The following is a 15,610-nucleotide window of genomic DNA, read 5'->3' as shown; positions in this document are numbered from 1 at the left end:
AATAAAGCAAAAATGAATCTTTCCATCAGTGGTCGCAGAAACTCTGCCCATGTGGGGCTAGCTGAATCTGGGTAGGCTACCAAATCCTAATGCATTGATCAAACCTACATTTTACCTTTTTATATATTGTATTTACATGGTATAATTCTTAGTAAAGGCATTCACCATTGGAAAACAAAATTCCCAGCTGTTGAATTCCATTGCTTTTTCATGGAATGATTAAAAAATGTCCAGCCGCTGAATGGAGTTGTCAGACGGAAGTTTGCTTGATATGTGTGCTTTAAAGCCTACCAATCAAGCAAAAATCAATCTTCCCATCAGTGGTCGCAGAAACTCTGCCCATGTGTGGCTAGCTGAATCTGGCTAGGCTACCAAATCCTAATGCAATGATCATATCTACATTTTGCCTTTAAATATTGCTTTTGCATGGGATAATTCTTAAGAAAGGCATTCCCCATTGGAAAAAAAAAATGTCCAGCTGCTGAATGGAATTTCCAGACAGGTGTTTGCTTCATGTGTGTGCTTTAAAGCCTACCAGTCAAGCAAAAATCAATCTTTCCATCAGCGGTTGCAGAAACTCTGCCCATGTGTGGCTAGCTGAATCTGGGTAGGCTACCAAATCCTAATGCATTGATCATACCTACATTTTACCTTTAAATATTGCTTTTGCATTGGATAATTCTTAAGAAAGGCATTTCCCATTGGAAAAAAAAAAATGTCCAGCTGCTGAATGGAGTTGTCAGACGGATGTTTGCTTGATATGTGTGCTTTAAATCCTACCAATCAAGCAAAAATCAATCTTCCCATCAGCGGTCGCAGAAACTCTGCCCATGTGTGGCTAGCTGAATCTGGGTAGGCTACCAAATCCTAATCCAATGATCACAGCCTGGCAGCCTGTAGATGGCACAAGTGTTCTATCATTGTTGGGCATTAACCCCTTCAGCCTTTGACTCCAACATACCACCAGCTCCTGTCCCATACTAAAAAAAAAAGAAAAAAAAAACGGTGCAAAGTTCTGTATGTGATCCAACATACCCTCTCCCCCCATTGCCTGCCTCCTCATCCTGCACACACACACACACACACACAGCTCCCTCCTGCATGCATTAAGTGTGTGCGCAGGCTGCCTCCACCAACACGCCCCGCACTCATAAGGAGCCACGATTGACTAAGCTGCATCCTTCTCCTCCATGCATCCTCCATGCAATTCAGCCTCCTATTCTTTTTTTTTTCTATATTGCAGGATCGGAGCTGCTGGAGGAATCTCTCGCAGAATTGATAGCTTTTATTATCTGGTGTCTTTCTCCTTGAGGCGTCAGTGAAAATTTGAGTCATCTGTTAGAGGAGAGGATGAGGAGCCTGTGCCAGGCGGCATTGATCCAGTCTGCACGCTGATGCCTGCCCCGACCCCCCACTCCTTTCCCGACAGCAGCGGCGGCACAGGCAGCGGCACATCCGATCCGAGCCTCCCTCAATCTCAGTGTGTAGTGTGATTCCGGGAGGGGAGGGAATGGCAAGCAACCATCGCTTGGTATCTTGATGCCCCTGTTGGAGAAGATGGTTGAGTCCTCGTCAAGGTTGCTGTGGCATCCCAGGAACAGCATTCACTCTGAGCTGTGATCGCCAGCGCAGCATCAGCACCAAAAAAAAAAAAAGAGAGAGAAAGAAAAAAAAAAAAAAAAAACTGGGCATCCAGGAAAAAAAAGGGAGATCACATCGTTTTTATTTTTTAATTTTATTATTTTTTTTTAATTATTTTTTTTTCTGTTGCTGCTGCTGATCAGAGAGGATAATATGAAAGCAACCTGCAAAGGGGGGACTCAGGAGCCAGCCAAGGCAAGCAGGCACTTGTACAAAAAGGGATGTATTAAATGGGGACTTGTGGACTCCCCATGCCTAAGGAAAATGGCATTGCAAAGTGGATTTACCTTGTGTTACCTGTTTTTTGTACTGATGGTTACATGTGTGAGAGGTAAGGAATCCCAACATCACACACCACGATGACCATTTTTCTTTTTTTTTTTTTTGCATCATTTAATTTTTATTTTATTTTTATTTTCTTATTTTTAATCCATATGTCATTTCCATTGCAATCCTTAAAGGATGTGTTCATTGCAAAAAAAAAAAAAGCTATGGAGTAGACGCATTGTGTGTTCAATGCAGTGATTGAGCCTGGAGCTCGATAAATATTCTTGCAGTATACTCAAAAGGGAGACGTGAGTTGCTTGATACAGGCTGAACTAGTGGTGGATGTATCAGTGCACATAGGAGGGATAAGGTTTTTAATTTTTTCCCCCCTTCTATGAAAGGGCATCTACAAAGTTTGAATTCCAGATCCTTGTCATCCTAGATGGGATTGATTTAACCCCTTCTTGGTGGGTGACACCAAGAAAAGTTCTGTCTGGCATGGCTTGCCCAGAGCCCAGACACACAAGGCTGCAATGTGATGTGCTATGGTTGGGGGGGGTGGAGAGGGAGATGTGAGTTAGAGAAAGGCTGTGTGAAATTAGGAAGAAGAGCTTAGAGAACAGCAAATGTAGCCTGCCTTTCTGTACAGGCAGTCTGGTTTAATTAAAAAAAAAAAAAAAAAAAGGTTTTATGGGTATAATGAAGAATGATAAGGGTGTTGATTGCATGCATTGACCCTATGGGTACAGGTGCTTGCAAGTGTCATGTGAACGTCACCAATTTCATATGTGTAATTCAAGAGGAAAATGGATGTAAGGCAAGATCTGTGCTTGGAATCTTAAAAACTGATCAGTCTTGCCAATGAATTGGCTTCTTAGGAGGGGATAGCTAATGGGCACGATATACAACAGATAGTGCATTATGTGTGTGTCATTCTTCTTATGCCCACATGCATTTCCAACTCTGCTTGCTAGCACATATTATTATCAGTGGAAGGTATTGATCTGACAGTTAATGCATGCAAGCTGATTTCATACCTCCAGATATTGCATATGCATGGGGAGGCTAGGGGAGAAAAAAAAAAAAAAGAATATAGCCATTTTAAAAAGCCCCCCTTTGGTTAATCATATTTGAATTAGAGAGATCCTAGTCATTTAGTCAACTGCAATCTGCTTCAGTCTCTCTCTCTCTGAAACAGTGTATTGTGGAGCTTGCAGCTGGTTGTCCCCACAAGCAGAAAGCAGCCCATCTGCATGCAATGGAAATGATAATTCATGTTCCAGGGGGTTGGTGGGGGGTTACCTCATTGCACACTATCTGACATTATATCTCAAGATAGGTAGCATGCTTGGAATTTTAATAGACATCCTAATTACTGGAAGCTTTTTCCTTGATGCAGGTTTGTCTGTTTAATGAAAGTGGTCAATAAACCCTTATGTTTTTGATCAAATTACTTCCATTTGCAAGAATTGCAATCTATAACTTTGTTCAATATATCCTGTGTCACATATATATATATGTATATATATATATATATATATATATATATATATATATATAATGATAGATAGATAGATAGATAGATAGATAGATAGATAGATAGATAGATAGATAGATAGATAGATATAGATATATCTATATCTATCTATATATATAGAATGATAGATAGATATAAATCTATCTATATATATATAGATAGATAGATCTATATCTATCTATCTATCTATCTATCTATCTATCTATCTATCTATCTATCTATCTATCTATCTATCTATCTATAGATAGATCGATATAGATATATCTATATATATATATATATATAAAAAGGATTACTGATGAAATGCTTGATCCACCCACAGAAAATGTTGATCACTGATCATGGTTATTTTATTATACTTTCTCTGTTTTATTATTTTAGTGTGCTTATATGGTGCATTTAGCCTTTTCGGTTTCCTAAGACTTTTTTTTTTTTTGTCGGTGTAGGAGCCTTGCTATAACAGATGATTATAGTGCTGCTCTGTGATTTGAAGACACAGGGAGGCAGCATCTTTCAAACTGAAGGGAGCAGGCTAGGTTTTACAATGCAATATTTTATCTTTGGAACAAAGTAACGTGTAATGATACCTGTTGATTAATTTCAAATAGAACCTTTGAATCTGACTGGCAAAGTATCATCTGGCTTGACAACTGCATTCGCTTAATTGACAATATTGACAATGATTCTAACGTCATCTGAAATTAGTTTTTTTTTTTTTTTTTCAAATAAGTGAATTGTATTCTTCATAGAATGTCCACCACTCCTCTATACCCCAATCAGTCCCTTTTTTTAAGTGCTCTGATTAAACTGGCTAGCTGATTGTGTGATTGGTACCAGAGTAGTGGAGGGCAGTGGCAGGGTGTCAGGGACAAATGGGTGGGTGGCATGGGAATTTGGGAGATTAGGCAGCAGAAGACAGGTGGAGAGGAGGGATCTGAGGAATGTGCTGTAAATGAGACATGAAGATGAGCACACTGTGGGGAATGGCAAGTCAAATGAGCAACAGGGCGTCAGATTGCATCGTTATGGTGGCAAATGGAACTCAGTATACATGGATGAAAATAAATAGATTGTGTCAATATTTATGATGCAATCAATTCTGATGAGCAAAGAGGTATATTAAATTATATTACCCAGAGTAAATGTGCAATTAATTCTGGCCTCTAAGTAAATTATGTTTAGAAGATTGCATGAAAGAAATAATGGATGAGTGGATAAATAAATAAATAAATAAATAATATCTTTACATCTCTGTGTGTGCAATCAAGGTATCAATAAATCAAAATAATGATGATTATCTAATGTCAAAAGGTAGATATGTAGGTAGATAGATAGATAGATAGATAGATAGATAGATAGATAGATAGATAGATAGATAGATAGATAGATAGATAGATAATTGGTGATGATGATATGCCCTTTGGACCCCAAAAAGACAAAAGGGTTGAAAGCAAGCCACTGACAGAAAATAGAAAAAGAGGATAAATAGTGACAGGGTAGAAGAAAGACAAGAAGAGGTGGCTAGGGAAATAAGAAAAAAAAGACAAGGGAGGAGATAAAGATGAATAGACAGAGGGGGAAAGAAAGAGAGAAAGAAAGATAGATAATAAGAGAGAAAGCAAGAGATAGAAAGAAAGAAAGAGAGAGGGAGAATGACAGAGCAAGAGTGATGGGAAGGAAGGAAGGAAGGAAGGAAGGAAGGAAGGAAGGAAGGAAGGAAGGAAGGAAGGAAGGAAAGGAGGGAAGTAAAAAGACGGAAGGAGGATGGGAGGGAAGGAAGGAAGGAAGGAAAGGAGGGAAGGAAGGAAGGAAGGAAAGGAGGGCAGGATGAGAGGGAAGGGGGAGAGAAGGAAGGAAAGAAAGAAAGAGAGAAAGAAAGAAAGAAAGAAAGAAAGAAAGAAAGAAAGAAAGAAAGAAAGAAAGAAAGAAAGAAAGAAAGAAAGAAATACAAATAGGAAAAGGGGGAGAAAATGGCTAAATGGCCAGGAGAAAAGAGGGAGGGAAGGAAGGGGGGAGAGAGAGATGGGCAGAGAGAAAGAAAGAAGGAAAGAAAGAGAGAAAAAAAGAAAGAAAGAAAGAGGAAAGGAGGAGAAAAATGGCTAAACGTCAAGAGAAGAGAAAAAGGGGGACATTGAAAGGGTGAAAGAGTGAGAGAGAGTAGACAGATGCAGATGAATAGAGAGAGAGAGGAAAGGGAGGGGGCCGACAGCAAAAAAAAAAAAAAAAAAAGAAAAGAAAAAAAAGTAGGGGGAGAAAAGAACAAAAAGCAAATGAGAGAGATAGAAAACAAAAAACAAGAAAAGACATAAAGAGATACCACAGCATTTGTATTTATTATATGTACAATTTTGTTTGCTGTCTTGGTGTTCTTCACATCTTAGGGGATATGAATATGTAAGCAGCCTTTTCCGCTCATTAATTAATTCCTGTGGTATTTGGACTGTGCCAGTAAATTGCATGCTCTGTGCAGCAGCGTACTGGTTAACACAGACAGGATAGGACACATAATACATTCTTGCTGTGATGAACTTGATTCAAAAACCGATTTTAAACACACTGGTAGCTGCTGCTTATGCTAATAGGGCGCCCTGTACTATGAATTATTCCTGACTAGTGCCGAAGTAAAATGAGAAAGGAGTGTGCTCTATTTCAAACGAAGGTAATGACTTGCCCTCTGAAGAATAATCAGTATTATGAATAGCAGGCAAGCATGTAATGCAACACACTGTTCAAGATTCAGTATGGGGAAACAGTGGAGATCAGTAAAATGACATCTATTTTCCCATAGGGGGCCACAATCAGAAGGCATTATATATCTTCTGTATTCTTCGGGAATCTCGGCTTATTGTTCAAAATACGTCTTCTAGCTTATTAAACTCCAGCAAAGGATACAGCTGCTCCTGAAAAGACCAAAAGAGTGTCAGAGAAGAGATGCTAAAGCTACGTTTAAGCCATTGTCATGTAAACTTATTTGCAAGGTAGCGTGTTGGAAATTCGAAGGCCACAGATATTATGTGGGCCCAGGCGCTTTCATATTTTGCAGGCATTGATGATTCATATGATGGCATAAGAACTACAGGTTACCAGGAAAAAGACCTTGTAGCGGGAAAAGCTTTTAGACTGAACAATACAACTATTTGCTTTAAATATACTGTAAATGTTCATTGGGGTTGCGTGCAGAGAGAGAAAGAAAGAAAGAAAGACAGAAAGACAAAGAAAGATATTGAATTTTCCTTGAATTGCAATTATGGTGCCAAAGTAAATATTCACCTGTTGTAATTTGAGTTCCTTGGAAGTGAGAAGGGAACATTTGAAGCTCCAGTTATCGGTTTCTACTAAGAGAACAGCAATCAATGATTGTGATTTCCATGATGCTTTGTTACTCAGCACTAGGTGGTTGGAAAAAAAGTCAGGCTTACTTGGGCAATGTCTTATCTGCTCTGCCCACAGATAATATTCCTGTGTGCCATGCAGAATTAGAAGAAAGTGAGCACCAAACACCTAGTAAAATCCAGATATCATTTATTGTGCAGAGTACTGTAGCTGTAAAAATTCCAATGCGTTTCAGGGGTTCTTGGGATCTTCCTTCCTCAGGGCTATAATTTAACACATATATAGTAATTTAGTCGCTAATGATAATAGATGGAAGGTAATAAGGAACATTACAGGTTTTATGGCCTCATGTAATAGCAGACATCATGGGGCATGTTTATAAAGCAGTGTATCTGACATTCAACAAACATTCATTGCAGGTGAGTCTTACTCATACACGTGTTTTAAATATTCATAATTTCTTAGTCGCCAAAGTCACATATACTGTACTTCTTTATAACTATGCCCCTATGCATATTAGATAAAATGATCAAATTGTAGTTTATTGTTCAGAGTATCCATTAAAATGCCAACCTATTTTGAAGATTCTTGGTCTCTACGATTAACCCCATGGCGTCCGTCGTACATAAATATGCGTCCTCTCTGCAACTGGTTCTTAGTGCCGAAGGTCTGCATATTTGCTTGAATTGCTGCCAATACACCTGGGCTGAGAGCATGCGCGCTGTGCTCTTCCGTCACAGTTACCATCGCCTAACCGAAAGGAGCGATCGTGATTTTTCTAACCACATGACCGTCGTGACAGCCAATCATGGAGGTCACGTGATTCTAAGCCATGCCCCATCTCCTGGCATCATAAAACACTTAAAGGGCCGGAAGGCGTGGGCACAAAGATATTAAAGTGAATAACAGAAGTGCAGTTCGTTCTATACTCCTGTGACCCGTTTTCAGCAGACTGAGGACCGCTTTCAGCTGATGTCACAGAACCAGTCCAGGCTTGGGCAAGATCGCAATAATGAAGTTGGGATTCGCCCAACCCTGGACCGGCACCCGGCTCAGCCTGAGAGCCTGAGCTGGCAGCTCCCGCTCCCTCCACAGCCCAGCACCCCAGTGAGCGAGGAAGGGGCAGAGCAGAGAGGTGATGACTGACAGTCACCAGCTCTCAGCTCAGGGATCCCTGAGTAACAGTGTTTGATAGCTCTGTTCTCAGTGTTCGAGCTTTTCTACAGGAGCTAAAGCCATCTTTTGCTCATTTTATTCACATTCATGCAACAGGAAGTCAGTGTCTGTGTGCAGACAGCCTTAATTTTGTTAAATATAAACCTATACTGAATAAATAAGAATGTAAAAACAAAGTACAGTAACACTATTATAGAATACAATGACTAATTGTGGATTAGAAAGATCAAAAGAACATACCAAATAATAATGACATTAGGTTTTTAACGTGGAGTATGTGAAAACCTTTAGAAAGCATATCAAGAATATACATGAGATATACATAGAAAACGATCATAAAATGAAATTCCACTGTATTGGGGGCATCTCTACGGCACATTCTAAAAAAAGTATAATGTATTTAAGAATGTATTAGCATGTCAGTGTAAGTGAGGTTATATACTCACATCTGTCATTCAGAGTCAACTTTCATACTGAAGCTGTCATTTTCAGAGTAGGTTTTAATTTGAATGGTGGCTGGAGGCAATAATGGAAGCCAGGACCATGTTTAGCATCAGGTAAAGTTGGCTCGTGCCTAAGGGCAGCAAAGTCAAAGAGGCGGCTTTTCCCAGTATGGTTGTAGGCAGTCTATTTTTTTAACACCATCAGTAGAAACAATGTTCCATCATAAAAGAGCATTTCCATGTTGCCTCAATATTGTAAGTCAGATGAAGAGTTTAAAACAGGAAAATGTCTGTGTAAATAAGGTGGACTTAGTTGTGTGTTGTTGCTTAAGGGTCTATAGATTTTGTTCCGGGGATGAAAATAAAGAACTTTTTTAGTGTTACATATTAAAGAAAAATTCCAGGTATGGCAAAGTTACATTGGACCAAAGTAACTATGTATATGCTATACCTGTGACATCCCTCCAGAACAGGGGTAGGCAACCTTTGAGAGGCGGAGATCTACCCTGGCAACATGAAAGAGATCAAAGATCACAAGGGTTTGGCACCCTTATTTATTTATGTTTTTTTAGAAACTAGCAAGGCTTAACTAAATAGTAAGGAAAACTTAGAAAAATATAATAAAACAAATGTCACTGTAAAAATATAAGGGCAGTGGATGGTGTGTGGTCAGTGTGGTAGGGCAATGGACAGTGTGTGGATAGTGTTGGTAGGGCAGAAGACATTGTCAGTAGAGGTAGTGGATGGTGTCAGAGCAGAGGATGGTATCAGTAAGACCGTACCGTGTCAGTAGGGCATTGGTTGATGCCAGTAGTTTTTTATTTGCATTATTTTATTCTTTTATTTCTTTAGAATTGTATTTATTTTTTTACAATGTTATTATTATTTTCTTTTTTTTTACATTTTTTTTAGCAGCTCCAATGGCAGGATTTGGTGAAATATCAGGGATCTAAAGGGGTTTGGACCCCTGATGTCTAATTTTTGTGACAGAGAAAGATACCAAGGACAGAGATTTTCCAGTCCCTTTCCCTGCAGCCTCAGCTGTACTGGAATGCTAAGTGCTCTGTGCTGAGCGGCTTCCTGTTCATTCACAAACAGGAGCATAATAATCAGTTATGAATGAAGACAGTGTGTTCCTTCAGAAAAAAAAGGGGCCGGTAAATGACATATTTACCAGCCCCTTCCCCTGCTCTCCATCCTGAAACATCCCCCACAGTAGCCAGCAGGAGAGGCGTGGAGATAAGCCGGAAGCACTATAGGGGGTGGGGGGTGGGCAGTGGAACACATGGGGACTGTGGAGCCAAAAGCAGAACAACAGGGATTGCAGGGATGGTGGAGGCGGAATTTACTGTATCCAATCCCCTTTCCTCCTGCACCCACTGAATGCTGGCAGGAGGAACAGGAGGAGAGGCAGCTTTCAGCGGCTGCAGGAGAAGGGCAAAGAAGATCAGTAACAGTAAATGCTGCCCCTCTTGTCCAAGTACCTGGAGTCAGCAAGGAAGGCTCAAGATCTATATGTCACCTACCTGCGTTCAACGGGTAGATCGTGACTGACGAGTTGCTAACCCCAGCTCTAGAAGCTGGAATTCTCTGTTGTAGACACCGCTATGCCAGTGATCTCCACTAGCTTCTGGGCCCCATGACGAGTGGCTGCCCTGCTGCATTTTGAAAAGAGTAGGTTGATTGTTCAGCACAGGCACCATTCAGAGAATACTTTGCATTTTTCCAAGGGATCACACAAGTATGGTATATACATAGTTACTTCATAAATGACCCGGAGGATGGGGTAAACAGTTCAATCTCTGTATTTGCGGATGATACTAAGCTAAGCAGGGCAATAACTTCTCCGCAGAATGTGGAAACTTTGAAAAAAGATCTGAACAAATTAATGGGGTGGGCAACTACATGGCAAATAAGGTTTAATGTAGAAAAATGGAAAATAATGCATTTGGGTGGCAAAAATATGAATGCAATCTATACACTGGGATGAGAACCTCTGGGGGAATCTAGGATGGAAAAGGACCTGGGGGTCCTAGTAGATGATAGGCTCAGCAATGGCATGCAATGCAAACAGAATATTGGCATGCATCAAAAAAGGGGATCAACTGCAGAGAAAAAAAGATAATTCTCCCGCTCTACAAGACTCTGGTCCGGCCGTACCTAGAGTATGCTGTCCAGTTCTGGGCACCAGTCCTCAGGAAGGATGTACTGGAAATGGAGCGAGTACAAAGAAGGGTAACAAAGCTAATAAAGGGTCTGGAGGAAATTAGTTATGAGGAAAGGTTGCAAGCACTGAACTTATTCTCTCTGGAAAAGAGACGCGCGAGAGGGGATATGATTTCAATTTATAAATACCACACTGGTGACCCCATAATAGGGATAAAACTTTTTAGTGGAAGGGAGTTTAACAGGACACGTGGCCACTCATTAAAATTAGAAGAAAAGAGGTTTAACCTTAAACTACGTAGAGGGTTCTTTACTGTAAGAGCGTCAAGGATGTGGAATTCCCTTCCACAGACGGTGGTCTCAGCGGGGAGCATCGATAGTTTCAAAAAACTATTAGATAAGCACCTGAACGACCATAACATACAGGGATATTCAATGTAAAACTGACATATAATCACACACATAGCCTGGACTTGATGGACTTGTGTCTTTTTTCAACCTCACCAACTATGTAACTATGTAACTTTGGCCCAAGCTGGACCAATGTAACTATGTATAAAATGCCATGCCTGAAATTCTTCTTAAAGCTGCAACAAAACTTCAGGATATTTTAAAGACTTTTGGGACATGAAAAATAATGAGAACATCTTTTTTTACAATCTTCCAAAACAGCTTTAATATTATCCACCCCTGAACAACTTTATCACTACTCATCAGATCCTATAGACCTTAAATCAGTAAGGTCTAAAACCATATGTAAACCTTAAATTTATTTTTCAGTATGTTCAACCAACAGCCCAAAGCCCAACTAGAGGAATGGGCATGGCAGGCTGACAATGCTGCTGACAATAACAAGGCAATGCCTAAAACAGGAAATTACTGACAGGATCTCTGTGTAAGAAATTTTGCAACACATTCACAAAAACTATTTGCTTAATAAAAGTGTATACAGTGAGGCATGATGTCAAACATGCTAAAAAAACAGATATTGGCTTTACATATTCCTTAAGAGCCCTGTTATACCATACTCCACCCCGGCTCTGTTGTTTTCTTAACATGCAGCTTCCTCCATATTAGACTCACCAGACCGCCCGCCTAGCAGGTCACATCTTTTCCAGGATCCTAATTTTAAGACTAAGCAATAGCTGATAAATGTTTTACATGACTTCTTCCATTCCCAGCTTCTCAAAACCTTCAAGTTGGAAAATTGGTGTTTGGTTCAGATTTTTTTCCCAAAACTAAGACTAGGGGCTCATTCACACCATATACGTTGAGCTGTGTTGATCTGCCCAGATCGATGCAAGCTATTTCAAAGACATATAAAAAAGAACAATAGTTTTCCTATGCACCCTGACCACAATGCTATGTTTAAGAGAGCTGTACTACTTTCGATAAAAATGCTGCGTGTCTTACACCACATCTCGCCTCATCACTGGAACTCATCACATAACAGCGGTTATTTTGTGACATTTCAATAAATGTAAAAAAAAACAACACAAGGCACTGCAACAACACAGCTGTTATGGCTTGTTTTAGTATGCTATGCGGGTTGGCGTGAATGAGTCCTGAATGATAGTTGATGAGAGTTCACATTATTATTTTTTTTCCTACTTTCCAACTGCTGCAAATTTCCATTTGATCATGGTCCACACAAAGGGATCAGTTTAACAGCAATAGCATGAGGCCATACAGCAGTGGTCATCAACTCTGTCCTCAAGGCCCACTAACAGGCCAGGTTTTATGTATTACCCTGGGGAGATGCAGACTAGAATACCGCAATCACTGAGCAGAAAATGATATCACCTGTGATGTATTTCAGTCATCTTGCAAACCTGGTCTGTTGGTGGGCCCTGAGGACAGGGTTGATGACCACTGATATACAGTATATGTGCGACATAACAACTAGGAAATATTAAACTAACTGGTAGATGGCTGATGTTACCATTTATACCCCTCAGCCATAACATTAAGATTACTGACAGGTAAAGTGAATAATATTGATTATCTTGTTACAATGGCATCTGAAAGTTGTTGGGATAAATTAGACAGTAAGAAAACATGTTGTCCTTAAGGTTGATGAGTTGAAAGCAGAAAAAAATTTGACATCTCAGTTTGTTGTGTATGGGGCTGTGTAGCCTCAGACCAGTCAGGGTGCCCATGCTGACCCATGTCCACAGCCAAAAACACCTACAGTGGGCATGTGAGAAGCAGAACTGGACCATGGAACAATGGAAGAAGGTGACCTGAGAAGCACATTTTCTTTTACATCCTGTAGGTGGTCGGGTAAGTGTGAAATGCTTAACTGGAAGAGATGGCACCGCTAAGAAAAGAAGGCAAGCCAGCAGAGGTACTGGAATACTTTGGGCAATGTTCTGCTGGCAAACTTTGAGTTGTGTCATTCATATGGATGTTACTTTGATACGTGCTACCTACCTTATTGTTGCTGACCAAGAATGCCCCTTCATGGAAATGGTATTCCCTGATGGCAGTGGCTGATTTAGCAGGATAATGTGCTCTGCCAAACTGCAAAAATAGTGCCAGGGTGGTTTGCTGAACAAAACAATGAGTTTGAGGTGTTGACTTTGCCTCCAAATTTCCCCATTCTCAAGCCATCAAGTATCTGTGTGATGTACTGGCAAAAACAAGTCCAATTCATGGAAGTCCCACCTCACAACTTACAGGACTTAAAGGATCTGCTATTGATGGCTTGGTGCCAGATACAACAGCATACCTTTAGAGGTCTAGTGGCATCCATGCTGTGATGAGTCAGGGTTGTTTCAGTGGCAAAATAGGCTGTTTTGGCAGAAAAAGTGGAACCTACTTAATATTAGGTGGGTCATCATAATGTTTTGGCAAATCTGTGTATTTTTATATAATATTAAAGTCTTACTTTTGCTTGATATCAGGATCCTGAAATCTCATGCACGTCAGGACTCAGGTTGTGAAGGAGAAGCAGTACCTTGAGCCAATCAGGGCACTAATGATTTGCACAGTGATGACAGGACTTCTCTGCTTTGTTATCTAAAGGCAGGCTGGGAGTGGTCCTGGGAAAGGTTGTTTGGTTTAAAGGGATATTAAACCCTCAGTTTTTAAGCGCTTTCAGCAGCTAATTTAATCACCTACCAAGTATGGATCTTTTTTATCTTTATATTTATTGCCTATGTTCCAATTTAAAGGGGGTGGTAAACCCAATATTTTTTAAAAGAAATATAACAAACATGGCTATAATTACTTGCTCTGTGCAATGGTTTTGCACAGAGCAGCCCAATCCTCTTCTTCTGGGGTGCCCCACTGGTGCTTCAGGCCCCTCCTGTTCATCAGGTGCCAACACAGAAAGCTGCTTTCCTGGGGGTACCTGTGCAGGCTTGCACCCGAGTCCCACTGCTGTGTCCATTGTCACAGGCAGCGGGACTCAGATCCGCCTCTTGCTCCCGTATCACAGCTTTTGATTGGAGAAATGAGACAGATCGCTGCTCCAGTATATACACCAAAAAGGAAGGGCTGGGTGCTAGCTCCTGCTCGCAACCGTGAACATGTAGACCAAGTGAGAAAAATTATCTGCACACCAACATCCATCCAACAGGTTTATTGAAAGACTGGGTTTTGAAGAAGCACAATGTATGTGTGAAACATCATCGCCCCTTGGTCCGTTGTTTTAGTCCTGGTGGCAGTCTTTCAGTAAACCTGTTGGATGGATGTTGGTGTGCAGATAATTTTTCTCACTTGGTCTACAGCTTTTGATTGACAGCAGTGGGAGCCAATGGCTCCTGCTACTATCAATATGTCCAATGAGGAGAGAGACAGCAGCTGCAGCCACTGCGCTCGTGCACATTGCTGGATCAGATCAGAAAGGGGGAGGGTTCTGGGGGCTGCTACAGCACATAAGGTTTTTACCTTAATGCATAGAATGTTGAAAATTCTTGAGGCTTTACAACCACTTTAAGCTGGCGCTATGAGCAGTTTTCCTGTTGCAGGATGGCTCCTTTCTCTTGCAACATTCTATGAAGTTAACCTTACATTCAACGACTTAAAGTGGTAGTAAACCCAGCCATAAAAAAGTTTAATTTCCGGCATGTGCCGGAAATGCAGCACTCCCATTGGTTGTGCTCTCAACCAAACTGTCAAACCATCCAATGGCTGGTGTCATAATTGATCACATGTGCAGCATCATGGCAGTTGTGGATTAAACAGAGGCAAAGATGGCAGCTACCTTGGCTGAAAACAACAGGAGGGTTTACTTACACTTTAAGTTGTGTCTCTCTACACTGTGTACATCAATAAAAATACAGCCCTGAAGCCTAGAATGGCAAAAGAATTCCCTGTTCCTCTCCCTCCTTCTTCAAACTAACAGACTGGCTGGGGACTTGCTAGCTCTGGAAGTTAAAGTGGTGTTTCACCGAACAAAAAAAAAAGCACGAATGTTCCTACATAAAATTTAAAAAAAATTTGGAAGTTTTTTTTTTTACTCACCTCTAAATGGCTGTTGCTAGGGGGTCCCTCGTAGTCTGCTTCCTTCAGTGCCTGGGCTGGTGACATCACTTCCCCTTGGTGCACGAAGGGCTCAGCTCTGCCCCCTCCCTCTTGTCAATCATCTGGGACACATTACAGGTCCCAGATGACTGAGCGGCCATTCATGGCGCGCGGCACCGCTCGCGCATGCGCAGTGGGTGCCCGGCTGTGAAGACACAGCCGGCGCCCACAGTTGCAATGCTGGTGCTGCCGAATGGGAGGGGGAGACGAGCGGTGCTTCTATCCCCCGCATTGCTGGACCGTGGAACAGGTAAGTGGCCGATTATTAAAAGTCAGCAGCTGCAGGATTTGTGGCTGCTGACTTTTAATTTTGTTTTTAAAATGGGAACTCCTCTTTAAGGAAAGCAGCACTGAGAGAGCAGGAGCCAACAGCATTGCAAGTTGCAAACTGCAAGTGCTGGGTAAGAAATTTACTAAATAGTTTACTGGCGAATGTTTGGGAATGTTTGTTTTATTGCACTGTGTGTTAAGCTAAAAACTCAACAGCTAATACTAATTAAACTGCTCTGTAGTTTGT

At 40.9% G+C, this 15,610-nt stretch overlaps 1 protein-coding gene across 1 annotated transcript in view; it reads left to right on the top strand.

Annotated features, from left to right (window-relative positions):
• The first annotated feature begins 1,015 nt into the window (after positions 1-1,015).
• CSMD3 (CUB and Sushi multiple domains 3) overlaps positions 1,016-15,610 on the top strand; it is a 1,635,173-nt gene continuing 1,620,578 nt past the window's right edge. The window contains exon 1 of the mRNA XM_073632169.1: positions 1,016-1,972. Coding sequence (XP_073488270.1) covers positions 1,795-1,972 — 178 coding nt within the window. The 5' untranslated portion in view covers positions 1,016-1,794. The remainder of the gene's footprint in view (positions 1,973-15,610) is intronic.

Source organism: Aquarana catesbeiana, linkage group LG05 (genome assembly GCF_042186555.1).
Source record: "Aquarana catesbeiana isolate 2022-GZ linkage group LG05, ASM4218655v1, whole genome shotgun sequence".
Classification (NCBI taxonomy): domain Eukaryota; kingdom Metazoa; phylum Chordata; class Amphibia; order Anura; family Ranidae; genus Aquarana; species Aquarana catesbeiana.
The sequence above is the reverse complement of the archived record's forward strand: the minus strand, read 5'-3'. Positions and strand labels throughout refer to the sequence as shown.